This window comes from Phymastichus coffea, unplaced genomic scaffold (assembly GCF_024137745.1).
Source record: "Phymastichus coffea isolate CEN01 unplaced genomic scaffold, Cenicafe_Pcof_1.1 PCOF00377, whole genome shotgun sequence".
Classification (NCBI taxonomy): domain Eukaryota; kingdom Metazoa; phylum Arthropoda; class Insecta; order Hymenoptera; family Eulophidae; genus Phymastichus; species Phymastichus coffea.
This window is the reverse complement of record NW_026707188.1, coordinates 9383-21915: the sequence shown is the minus strand read 5'-3', so window position 1 is coordinate 21915 and position 12533 is coordinate 9383. Positions and strand designations below refer to the sequence as shown.

At 43.6% G+C, this 12533-nt stretch overlaps 3 protein-coding genes across 3 annotated transcripts; all 3 read right to left on the bottom strand.

Moving 5' to 3' along the window:
* Positions 1-5793: 5793 nt before the first annotated feature.
* LOC131675000 (uncharacterized glycosyltransferase RBE_0706-like) lies at positions 5794-7194 on the bottom strand. Its single transcript, XM_058953787.1, has 3 exons — positions 6748-7194; positions 6296-6655; positions 5794-6225 (listed from the first exon to the last, which is right to left on the bottom strand). The coding sequence occupies exons 1-3, from the start codon at positions 7192-7194 to the stop codon at positions 5794-5796; spliced, it is 1239 nt and encodes a 412-aa protein (XP_058809770.1).
* A 194-nt stretch (positions 7195-7388) lies between these two features.
* On the bottom strand, positions 7389-7943 carry LOC131674999 (dTDP-4-dehydrorhamnose 3,5-epimerase-like). The gene has a single exon (XM_058953786.1). It carries the CDS (start codon positions 7941-7943, stop codon positions 7389-7391), a length of 555 nt encoding a protein of 184 aa, XP_058809769.1.
* Positions 7944-7961: 18 nt separating this feature from the next.
* Positions 7962-8597, bottom strand: LOC131674998 (glucose-1-phosphate thymidylyltransferase 2-like). Its single transcript, XM_058953785.1, has one exon. It carries the CDS (start codon positions 8595-8597, stop codon positions 7962-7964), a length of 636 nt encoding a protein of 211 aa, XP_058809768.1.
* Positions 8598-12533: the final 3936 nt, after the last annotated feature.

The following is a 12533-nucleotide window of genomic DNA, read 5'->3' as shown; positions in this document are numbered from 1 at the left end:
CCTCTGAGGCGAGGAAAAATCCCATGGACTTTGCAGACTGGTTTTTGCCAGCCCTTCCGATGAAAGCCCCATGAGAACAACAATCAAGGGTAACGAGTATTTCTTTTTCAACTGTTTCATAACTTCCTCCTTGACTTTCAAGCAATAGATAATAATATTTCGATAGACGCCGTTACTAATCGACCGCATGGGTTTAGATAGTCTGTCGTTCCATAGATATCAGACTGTATTGGTAGGTTTCGGTTGTCTATGGATCCGGGTGACATCATGATCACATATATCTTAAATAATTCTAGATTGTCTACATGCTACTTCTTCACCGCTACAATGGCGACGTTTAACTTCGTGTTCCTTGCGGTATATAACAGTTTCCCCAACAATAACACCGCCTAACTGTAACGTCGCTGACACGACCGTGGATCCTGCTTGTACCGACGACACCTTCTCTAGCTACGCCATAAAAGCATTTACATCTATGACAAATTCATTAGCCCCTAGCTCAAGGTAAACCCTGCAAGAGGTATGGTCAATGGCGGCCGCTCTTTACTTGGGCGAGTATGGTAGCCTCCATGAGAACCTCCACACCATATCGCTACAGGAGCCAGATAATTGAGTAAGCTATGGATTTAATCTAATGGCAACTTCCGGGTAAGCCTCCCACTCGATATCAATTCTAAAAGGACAGAAAGTGAAGAAACCAAAACCGTTAAGAAAAGAAACGTCGGGTGAACAGTCACCCAAAGAGCTCCGAATACTTTTTAGCCGAACCATGTTAGTAAACGCGTCGTCGGGCAAGACTTAAGGTGGAGAGAAAGAGCCAAATTACAAAGGCATCAGATCAGAATACGTACGATTTATAAAGGGCTGTCGTTAAAAACGAGAAAACAGCGATGATCTAGTAAATCATGGTTGCAGGTTCTGTAGCAGCCCTCATGAGGACGGCCACGGAGTTCAGCAGGGAATGATGTGATGGCATCATGAGGAACAGGCGCTTTGTCACATCTCCATAATATAGAAAATAGGAAAAAACACAGCCGCTCGTAAGCTCGCTCGAGCAAATTTTAGCCGACTTGCCAAGATGCCACACCTAGGTAGGATCAATCTCCCTAACCACATTGCACCAATACCAAGCAGCTGTTATATCATTAATGCTTTATATCATCTCTTGTGCCGAGAGTTGTTGCAATTCCCTTGCTTGTTTGTTGATTTTTTTGGCGACTTTACCTGAATTTTTTTCCATTTCATTAAATTCGGAAAATAATTTTCCATAAGCAAGGTCGTTATTTAATCGCATTGACGCCGCAACGAACTTTTCTCCTAATTCGACATCCCATTGCTCGTTCAGTGTTTTGTAACGACTTGGCATCGGCGTCACTTCACCAAAATATATTTTCCCATTATTTACCAGAAAATCTACTCGGGCGAAAGGGGCCGGGATTGAAAGACTTATTTTTTTCGCGAGCTCTTCCACCTCAGCATAATTGCCATCGCCGGAGAAAAGGATTTTATCATATTTCCCAGTTTTCACGTGATTACCATCAGAGTCGTACCAGCAACGTCTAATACGTGGAGAGCGCTGAGTCTCCAAAACTAGTCCAACTTCACCATAAAACATGTAAAATTTTATATCACGTGCAATATTCGATGATGTGGATAAAAGCTCCTCGCATAACCAGCTATCACGGCGAATAAGTTTTTTATCCAAAAGCCCCTTTGCATATTTCTTGGCATCCTCAGGAGACGTATATATCCGATTCTTATTCAGATATCTGATAGTCCCATCATATTCAGTTACAAATACTCCTCGAGCACTGCTCTCTCGAAGGGGCTTTACTACAGTGCCTGGTTTAAATTCAACCTCTTCTAACGGTATGCCCAATCCATATATGGTTGGTACATTAAGCCCCATAGTGTGCGCAAACTCATGCGCAAGAATTTTTGAATCCAGTAGAAATGTGGGAAGATGACGACCTTTCTTCCTCAGTTCTACATCTACTGTATACATAGTGTAAAGGGCTTGGCTAAAAGAAAGGGTCCTGCTCTGCTTATCGGTTTGCGCTGCTGAGTTGGCTTTTGCTATATTAGCTGACATTCTTACTCTCCATATAGATACATTCTAATATTCATTTACCTGAATTTATCTAAATTTCTTGCTTATTTTATCAGCCATATCTGTATAGTATGACTTTTCATAATGAGCTTGTCCCAGCCCCCCATTTATGATTTTCATCGGCTATATACTCTTTTTCCTGAGATATGACATGACATCTTGGAACATATTCTTTAAATACTTTATTCCAATAACTAAATTTATCATTTTGCCTTTTAGTCTTAACCTTGTCAAATTCTTTAATTTGACCATCCTTTGCGGTATATCTTTCACACATATAATTTTCGAGCAATATTATTCTATCCTGCGGATAAATTTCATTTATTTATACTAGAAAAATATTTTAAACCCGCACGCACAATTCCTGTTCCGTTCTGATTATAACGCACAAATGAAGTAAAGCTATCCTCACCAACAATTGCGGACTTATTTTTCTTGAATGGCCGCGAATTAGTGCAGCTAGTGAGCTGCCCATGTTTATTTTCATAGTATAAAATACCATAGCGAATGGTATTCAAGTTTAAAAGAAGATAATCACCTTTCCCCGATGCCATCACTTCTTTGAAATTTCCATTCAAGTCATGCATTAGATTTCGCTGATACCAAGGACTACCCCATATAAGATCCGATGACTCCGTGGTATTATTTTTGGGTGATATAAAAGACAATGGTGATATAAAAGATACAAAGGATGATCTATCAAAATTTAATCCACCCAGTTCATTTATATCCCTAGTTGTACAAGTACCCCAAAATGAGAAACTAGCCATAGTATAACCCCAAAATCTATTAATAAAAGAAACCTGTTCTCACAGAATAAATAGCCTTCACTACCAGCATGGATTAACTAATATGTATTCAAATTAAACAATATTAAAAGCATATATCTGTTAGCCTATAGGAATTCAATGCTGTCCTTCCGCACTGTCACCCTACGGGGCTCCATAGTCTTTAAAAGGCGGCTATACTTATCCAAATAGTCCAAGCATTCTTCAGGATTAGTCGTGTCAACCTCTTTCATCCAAGAGGGATCATAATTCCACCATCGCAATCGGAGGAATCTTTCAGCAATATTTTCAGGGAACCGCTGAGAAACGACTTTCGCTGGTACACCTGCAACAATTGAATATGGGGGAACGTCTTTTGTTACTACTGAACGGGCAGCTACAATGGCGCCATCACCAATAGAAACTCCCCCTTTTACGAATACGTCCCTGCCAATCCAGACATCATTTCCAATTTTCGTAGGCGATACGCTCAACTTATGCCCTGAGGGGGGCACCTTATAAAAGCCTTTCTGATCGTCAGTGTTCCATTCATAGTCCTTCAAAAAAATAGAGGATATACCAAGGTCCGTTGTTGGATGCTCAGGCGGGCTGCATACAAAATTTTGACCTATGGATGTGAATCTCCCTATTCTACAGTTCCCTAGTGCTCCCCCAGCCCTTATGATCGTAAAACTGCCTAAGTACCTGACTCCGGCTAAGGAGCAAGAAGAAAAGCATTGCGCTTCAAAGGTTGTCTCAGCCCTCAAGCCTATCTTCTTATGTAACCACTTTCCTTCAGTATGTATCAGTAACTTAGCTCTTATTTCGTCCCAAAAGTCTTTTTCCACAATCATTGATATTTTCCCACATAAACGTCAAGCCTGAACATTGCTTTTATATTGACTATTGATTGAAATGCCAAATATATCTAAAGGGTAAACTGAACGCCTTCCTTTTCAATATCTGATTTTAAGTCGTATTCAAATATATGCTCGAATAAAATTTCGATCACTTCCAAAACAAGCCTTAAATGGGAAAAATTATTTTGACTAAAATTTAATTCATACTTATTGTCAAACATATAGTAACACAACATTACTATGCTTAGTTTGTTTTTTACTGCCTCTTTGAATTTATTTTTACTCAAATTGACCATAAGTAATGACAATGCATTATTAAATGAAGCAACTAAAACATGCTGATTTTTAACGTCTACATCGTTTTTCAACTCTAATGACTTAGCGCGCACATTTTCAACATATGAATCTAATTTTGATTGCCCGGCTAAATATGCGAGAAGCACAAATCTATCTTTGCTATTAACCTCATTAATATCTTTAGATTGGTTTACGAAAACTTCATTTACTTTCTTATTGAGATTATATGCAGAATACCTTTTTTCAATTGCCTGTTTAAGATGATTTTTATAATCGGTCTTGGAAAAATTTTCTCTCACATACTCTGCCTCGATGGAATCGATAAAGTCGACAATCCCATTACCGCGTGCATGCGACCTGTTTTCCCCATTGGTAGCGGCAAGAGCATTCCCAGCTGACAGCCGGAATACCCCAGATGATTCTACTACAGAGCCAAAATCCGGTGATTTGGTAAATTGTAGCCGTCTCCAAGGATAAAGATTGATTTTTTCATCCCAAACACCATGAAATCCAATGCGCTTGAATAGCTCTACCTTGGGCTGGTTACCGTACACTCGTTCTTCGTTAAATATCTCAAGGGAGTCTTGTCGGAAAGAAATCTGCGGTTCTTCAACCGCGTTGGTGATAGCACTGGATCTATCTATGAGTTGATCGGTCACTCGCTCCATGGGAGTAAGTACATATTTAGCGTCTTTATTACCGGAAAATGTATCATTCAACAGTTTAAAGGAATCGTCTGATAGGAAACAGTTGCCATCCCAAGGCATTGTCCAATCATATCGTGCTTTCCCATGCAGAAGCGCAAAGTTACGGGCACCGTTATTATTCATTAAATAAGCATTTTTGAAATTGCGCACCGCCGTGTTTCTAACGATGTTTACCCATTTGCCTGTTTTTCTAAACCAAAAGTAGCTATCTGGAAGACTAGCGAGATCGTAACCGCACTGCTTAAACTCCTCAATATTGAAAGGAATTTCATGGTAAGTCGCTCCTTGCGATTCCAGATAGCTAATCAACAGCTTGCGTTCTTTTGGATCTACGATGCGATTGAGTACGTAGTGCTTATCGACATTTTGGGGAGTAGTTTCGTTCTCAACGATATGAGCTAGATTGGTGTTGGCCTGGGCTTCATTATGCAATCCTGGGATTGCGTTACCCACTATTCGGTATAACCCGACTTGTGGCTCTTCATTTTCTAAAGATACCCCTTTTGCTTTATCAACCATCCTTTTAAGTTGATTCAAGGCAATAACTTTCTTATTCTCGTACTGAGTAGCCAATTCAGGAGGAATACGTGTCGCCGCCCACGTCAATATATGGGTGATGAACGCATTCCACACTGGCAGGATGGCGCTGAAATTCTTGTAATGCTCTATTTGATGCTGTGTGTAGCGATGTGCCTCAAAAACCATCATCCGGCGAGCATCGACAATGTTAGTTATTTGACTGCGCGTTTCAAATTTACGGTGATCACATACGAACCCGTCAAAAAGACCTATATTACTTGCTGCAATAATACTATGCCAATGGTAAGGAATATCATTATGAACAACGGTTTTGCCGAAGAAAATATTTTCATCGTGTAATAGTTTTGTTTTTATTATGCGAATCCAAGGATAATTTATTAATTCCGAAGCAAGGACCTGCCGCTCCTCATTATTAGAGGCCCGCAACATTTTATCCCATATCTTCTTATCGGAGTTAAACAGGTTTTTATATTCATTTTTATCGTAAAAATGAATACGATACTTAAATAGTACTAGATCATGCTCCCCTTGATACCGAACTTCACACTATCGGCCAGAGCATCTATATTAATAGTGTCATCCGAGTCCAAAAAGTAAGTATATTTACCTGTCGCCAATGGAATTAGCGCGTTTCGCGCCACCCCTGCCCCTTTATTTTTCTGCGAGAAGAGGAGGAAATTTGAGTATTTTTCAGCGTAATCTTGACAAATTTCAAACGACTTATCCGTAGAGCCATCGTCCATCATTAGCACCTCGTATGAGATGCCCGTGATGCCTAGTAAGCTTCTGAGCGTTTGATCGATAAGATCTTCGCACTCATATATGGGTATGATGATGGTAAGATCAATATCTTTTCTTGCTCCATTATACTCTTTTATTTTTTTAGCTATATCGAAACGAGACTTTCCGATCTGAGCAGCCGTTTGGCCCGAGGCAGTTAATACCTCTTGCAATAATTGAGAATTCCGTTTTTTAATATATTGGAAATTCTAATATTATTTCTTTCCGGATAACCCAGTCGTAATTCGCTGACTTGTTGACTAATTGTTTCCATATATCGGGTGCCACATTGCCTTGCTGAACAAAATACTTTTTCACTGTGTTCATATGGCAGAACATGGCGGACATTTTGTAATTGTCGGAACCCATCGTTTGCCCAACACGCTCCATACGATGGAGAGCAACTACATAGTCTAGCATGACAACGGACGATGCTTGCGAGAGCACCATCCAGTGAAGGGGGTTATCTTCGTAAAAATAATCGCCTTCCGGGTAGCGGATGTTATGTTCGTTCAAGAAAGACTGTTTGTACAGCTTCCTCCAGGGCACCGGAGAAACATCAAAGACACCGGGCACATCCACGGGATTAAATGCCTGGCCGATAGGCAATTCTTCCCATTTTTGTTTATCGTAAGCGGTTTCTTCATACGAGTGTCATCATTGAAAAGGACGAAATTAGCAATAACGATCTCGGCGGATTGCGCCAGCGCCGTTTCAACCATTTTCTCAATGGCAAGCCGGTCAAGAATATCATCACTATCCGCAAATGCGATGTACTCCCCTAAAGCGGCATCAATGCCCACATTACTGGGAATGCCAGCGCCACCCAGCGTATTAAATTCCAAGTTGATCACTTTAATTCGATCATCTTGGTCTTCATACATTCTAATTATGTTTATACTATTATCCGTTGATGCATCGTTTACAATAATCAGCTCTATATTCTCATAGCTCTGATTCAGCACCGACATAATACTTGCATCCAGATACGGCGCTACGTTGAAAACAGGCATCACCACCGATACAAGAGGTTGTTTGGCTGGCCCCTGCAATACGCCTGAGACGGATTTCGTGACACTCACAGGGCTAGCTGCGCTCGGCGACTGGCTATCAGTATGATCTTTGCGCCGCATTTCCGCTAATCGTATATTTATTTGGGCTAGCTTATACAGTGGTTCGCTGGGCTGTATTTTTCTATATTCTTCGATGGCTTCACTGTATAGCCCTTTCTTTAAAAGTTCGTTGCCCTGTTTTATTGACATACCAATTACTACCTTAGTTGAATTTAACCAAATGCGCGCGCATATTATTTAGAGTTTAGATGGGGTTAATATTTATTATTATGCGTTATCATCTTCCACTCCTTTGCGTTCTTATCCTTTTCAGACAAAATTAATGGACTTTCGCCTGATAGGGGCCATATTATTCCAATGTCTTCGTCGTTCCACGCGATAGCGTATTGATCATCAGGAACATAGTATTCTGTGCATTTATACTGGAATTCAGCATACTCACTTATCACGTAAAAGCCGTGAGCAAACCCCGGGGGCACCCATAGCATTTGTTTATTTTGGTCATCCAGCGTTCTTCCTACCCAATGACCATAGGTATCGCTGTTCACTCTTAGATCAACTGCAACATCAAATACCGTTCCCTTTGTCACACGCACCAGCTTGCCTTGCGGATATTTCAATTGGTAGTGAAGGCCTCTTAGCACGCCTTGGGAAGATGCACTATGATTGTCTTGCACGAAATGATAACAACCGCAGTGTTTCTCGAATTCGTTTTGGCGAAAGGACTCAAAGAAAAATCCTCGCTCATCTTCGAAGAGCTTGGGCGTGATTAGCACTACATCGGGAATGGTAAGCGCTTCATATTGCATGACTATCCAGTTTCTTGGTTAATAGGTAAGCAGGGAGGAGAGGTAGCGACCATAGCCGGTCTTGCAAAGCTGATGGGCCCGGTCGAAAAGCTCTTGGTCCGAAATCCATCCTTTGCGCCAGGCAATCTCTTCCAAACATGCAAGTTTTAGGCCCTGCTGCTTTTCAACGGTCTGAACATATTGACCTGCTTCTAACAAACTATCGTGAGTACCGGTATCGAGCCATACAAACCCACGTCCGAGCTTCTCAACTTCCAGCGCATCCTGCTCCAGGTAGGCGCTATTGATTGGCGTAATCTCAAGCTCGCCTCGTTCGGACGGTCGCACCTCTTTCGCTATCTCAATGACTCTATTGTCGTAAAAGTAAAGTCCGGTTACGGCATAGTTTGAGCGAGGTCTTGAGGGTTTTTCCTGTACCGAAACGGCCTCTCCAGCGCTATCCAGTTCGACAATACCAAAGCGCTCCGGATCATTTACCGGGTAGCCAAAGACCGTTGCTCCGGCTTCTTTTTCATTCGCCTTGAGTAGCTTTTCAGAAAAGTGCTGACCGTGAAAAATATTGTCGCCTAACACAAGGCACACGTCGTCGTTGCCGATAAATCCGGCACCCAAAATAAATGCTTGCGCGAGCCCCTCCGGCGATGCTTGCACCATGTATTCAAAACGTACGCCGAACGTCCGACCATCACCAAGAAGTTTTTGGAATAAGAGCTGGTCAGAACTAGTACATATAATTAATATTTCTTTAATACCCGCCAACATGAGTACTGAAATAGGGTAATAGATCATCGGCTTGTCATACACCGGTAACAGCTGTTTGGTCACCGCGAACGTGAGAGGGTACAGCCGTGTACCTGTACCACCGGCTAATACAATTCCTTTGCGTGCCACTAGAATTACTCCTACTCAGACAACCGTGCGTCTGTGTAAAGTCCAATGCATTGCAACATCATGTTCAACATTGGATGAGTGCGGCTCATTGATATTTTCTACCGCAATGAAAAGTCTTCAAAGCTAACGGTCAAATTGGGATTATATGCTGGGTCGTGGAGCAGTTGTTTGCCCCAGCGCGAGCGAAAATAGTCGACCTCGCTCTTGGCTCTTGCTTTCTTGGCTGGGCTATCATCCACTCCACGCGACACGGATTCATGATGATATAGCTCAGCGAAGGGTGTCCATAGGTTACGATAACCGAGCTCCCTGACCTTCAAGCATAAATCCACGTCGTTATACGCCACCGGCAAGTGTTCTTCTTCCAGACCACCTACCTTCTCGAATAACTCTCGTCGCAGCAACAGACACGCCGCCGTTACCGCAGAAAGATTCTGAACCTGATGCAGGCGATTTTGAAACCCTCCCTCTTCGCGAGCGAAAAATCGGTGCGCATGTCCAGCAACCCCGCCCAGGCCGAGAATAACACCGGCGTGCTGAAGCGTATCATCCGGGTAATAGAGCTTGGCACCCACACAGCCGATACCCGGCCTGATCGAGTGGCTGACCATTTCGGTTAACCAATCACTGTTAATCGGCTCGATGTCATTGTTAACCAGCCCGATGATATCGCCATTACAATGCTTAGCCCCGAAGTTATTGATCGCCGAATAATTAAATGGGTGATTCCAATGCAATACTCGTACGCGTTTATCACGCTGAATATCGGCGAAATATGTAAGCGTTTCGAGGGCCGTTGACTGATTATCGAGAATAACAATCTCGTAATTAGGATAATCCGTGAGTTCCAAAATACGATTCACACAGGGTTTCAGCATGTGAATCATATCTCGAGTCGGGATGAGCAAGCTTACGAAAGGTAACGTTTCAGGCAGCTTCCATTGAACGCGGCATCCTATTCCCTTGTACTCGGACGCCACTGCATTAATACCTTTTCCCTCCAGGAATTGCCTGACGGCCGGGAAGCTGTATCCAGGCCCGTTGGGGGTTAGCTCTGATGTTTGATTGGCTTCGCAATAGCGGTGGTGCAATACCACGTACGCAACATGCTGAATCTCGTCGGTAGTTAGCGTCTCCGTAAAGGCTAATATCAACGCATGGATATCAATATGTTCGGGCGACTCAACCAACGCATGATGCTGGATCAGCTGGGTTAGTGAGAATGCAGAAGCACGCCCAATATAGTTGGCGGAAAGTAACAGATCAGGGTTCCACTCGGGCTTGAAGTTAGGTAACACCCTCTCACCCTTTACGAATCGATCTTCGTCACCGTAAAGCAGCTTAGCCCCGCCATGTTGATGGCTGTGCGCAGCGAGATGGTAGATAGCATTGACGGCCAACGCGTCTCCTGCCACCAAAAAGGAAACATAGTCGAGCTGCGGTGACAGCGACGCCAGCCATGCATGGAATGACTCGCTCTCTGGTGGTTGGACCAATAGATGCTGAAGGAGCGAGTCATGTTCATTCAATCGCTGGTCAACCAACTGCGAGATAACGCCATTAGCGTACTGATCGGCGCTAATCAGTAAATACCAATGCGAATAACGCTGCGTTATAAGCGAATCCAAAGTAAGCGCTATGTCGTCTCTCGATGCACCCTCGGTCGATAGAATAATACCGAAGCAGGCATGCTCGGTTAACTTATCAATTGCAATAGCCACCCTATTGTCCGAAGGCTCCCGCAATGGCTCTATTTGCTCACGCCACAATGCATAATTGAAATTAGGCGCGCCGCGCGCGAAGGTGCCCTCATAATAGGCGGTCAGTAACCTTTTCCAGGACACATTCTCTTCTTTGCTTTCCTGCCTTAACGCCTCATAAATTTTCTGTACACCGGCACCCTGAAAGTGTCGGTCCGCATAATCCAAGCGTCTTAGCATTCTATTGTGTGCAAACCGCGGCGTTAGCCAAACAAAGCGGAAACGCTTTACCGAGAAACACCCTTCCTGGCCCGATAAAGGCTCTAAGCGAATCCCTTTTATGCCGCGCGGCACATGGCAAATCCGCTTGGCGACTCGGCCGCGCCGCACCGCAAAGTAGATGGTATGACGACGATCAAAGCCGTCACCTCTATCAAAGGTTACCCCGGCAGCAGCAGATGTTTGATCATGCTCGATCTCGATTTCCAGCATGTTGAAGCCAGGCAATGGAGAAGCTCCGCTGGCATGAAAGCATGCATGCTCCTCGCGCCCATACCAAACGAAGCTGTCTGCACGACTTACATGAGGCTCTTGCATAGTTTCCAACGCGATGGGATGGAGCCTAGGTTGAACAGTGAGCCTGAGTAAAGACGGTAAAGTGGAAGCAAAAAGCCGTTTAAGTATCATTAAAAATTAGTCGGCAGGAGGGGAAAGAATACGACGGCTTGCCGTTACTTTTTTACTTTCCCGAAAAATTTATGTTTCAGTTTAGCCCTAAGGCCAGAATCAACAGAGGACACTTGACCAACGGCAAGCGGAGTTTTATTTCCACCGATGCTAACTCCAATCGTTACCGAATCCATGAACACCTCTGAAGGTACATGTAGCGAAAACCCCATCTTACCCTCTTCCCAAGCGCTATCAATGTCCTCTTGTTTGTCTTTTTGTAAAAAAGTAAGAACATCCCTTCTTACCTTGGACAGAGGTATCTTTTCACTGAACTTTTCAGACTCCACATATATCATGATGTCACTCGGTGGCACGTCCTTTAGATATAACCATCCTGAGATTACATGCTTAAACTCTGACACCAGAATTTCATTATTGACGGGGCTGTCCAAATGCCAGTACAGCGTATGTTCTTTCGGCTCGGATAGGAGGGTGATACGAATTCGGTCGCCCTCTGCATCTGGGTCTGGGGGTGACGACAATGCTGTCGCATAATTTGCTGCTCGATCAACGGCACTCACCGCAGGCGACAAAGCATGCTCGTTACGCCAGTCCATGCAGATAGGGAAATACCCATGTCGAGAAAATGAATCAGCAACATCCGAACGAAATTCCTCAGGAATGTAGGAGTCAAGAATAAATTCATTACCGTGCTGAACGCTAATCCATAATTGTACTAACTCATCCACCAGCCCCGCTTCCAGAATTCGTCGCGCGACTTTATCCAAACCTGTTGTTGAATATCTGTCCTGAACGATGTGAACAAGCTTTTCGGGCGCTTCCTGATGCCCTCTGTAAATCCTGTTGTACAACGTATCCCCAGAGAGGACCGACATATTATTTTGCGCAAAAAGCTTGCGCCCAATAGTGGACTTACCCATCCCCGGATTCTGCATCAGCAGCACGACGTAAGGCTTCATTTTTCTGACGTGGACAACGTAGCGGGGAACCGGATCCCCTGATTGCTCTACGCTCTTACCGACAATCTTCCATGCATAGTCGTCCAGAACCGCTTCCAACTGCTTACGGGTAGGGAAATAACGTTCATCGATGGAGCGCTCGATCTTTTTCCAGGAAGCTTTAGGACCAGGCGCTATACCAATTTCTAATACAAGCAATCCTTCGTCTGACAGCATGCCAAGAAGCCGCTTGATCATTTCTTCCTGGTCATCAGCATAATGTAACGCCGACAACATTAAAATCAGATCGAAGGGGCCCTCAGGCAAGACTGACCAATCCTGCTGAATAAAATTAGCGTTAGGAAATCGTG

Coding starts and splice junctions, on each gene's coding strand:
- LOC131675000 (XM_058953787.1), bottom strand. CDS start 7,194: ATGCGGCGCAAAGATCATACTGATAGCCAGTCGCCGAGCGCAGCTAGC. Junction 6,656..6,747: donor TGGCGCAATCCGCCGAGATC/GTTATTGCTAAT, acceptor CCTATCGGCCAG/GCATTTAATCCCGTGGATGT. Junction 6,226..6,295: donor AGTCAGCGAATTACGACTGG/GTTATCCGGAAA, acceptor TTATTGCAAGAG/GTATTAACTGCCTCGGGCCA.
- LOC131674999 (XM_058953786.1), bottom strand. CDS start 7,943: ATGCAATATGAAGCGCTTACCATTCCCGATGTAGTGCTAATCACGCCC.
- LOC131674998 (XM_058953785.1), bottom strand. CDS start 8,597: ATGGTGCAAGCATCGCCGGAGGGGCTCGCGCAAGCATTTATTTTGGGT.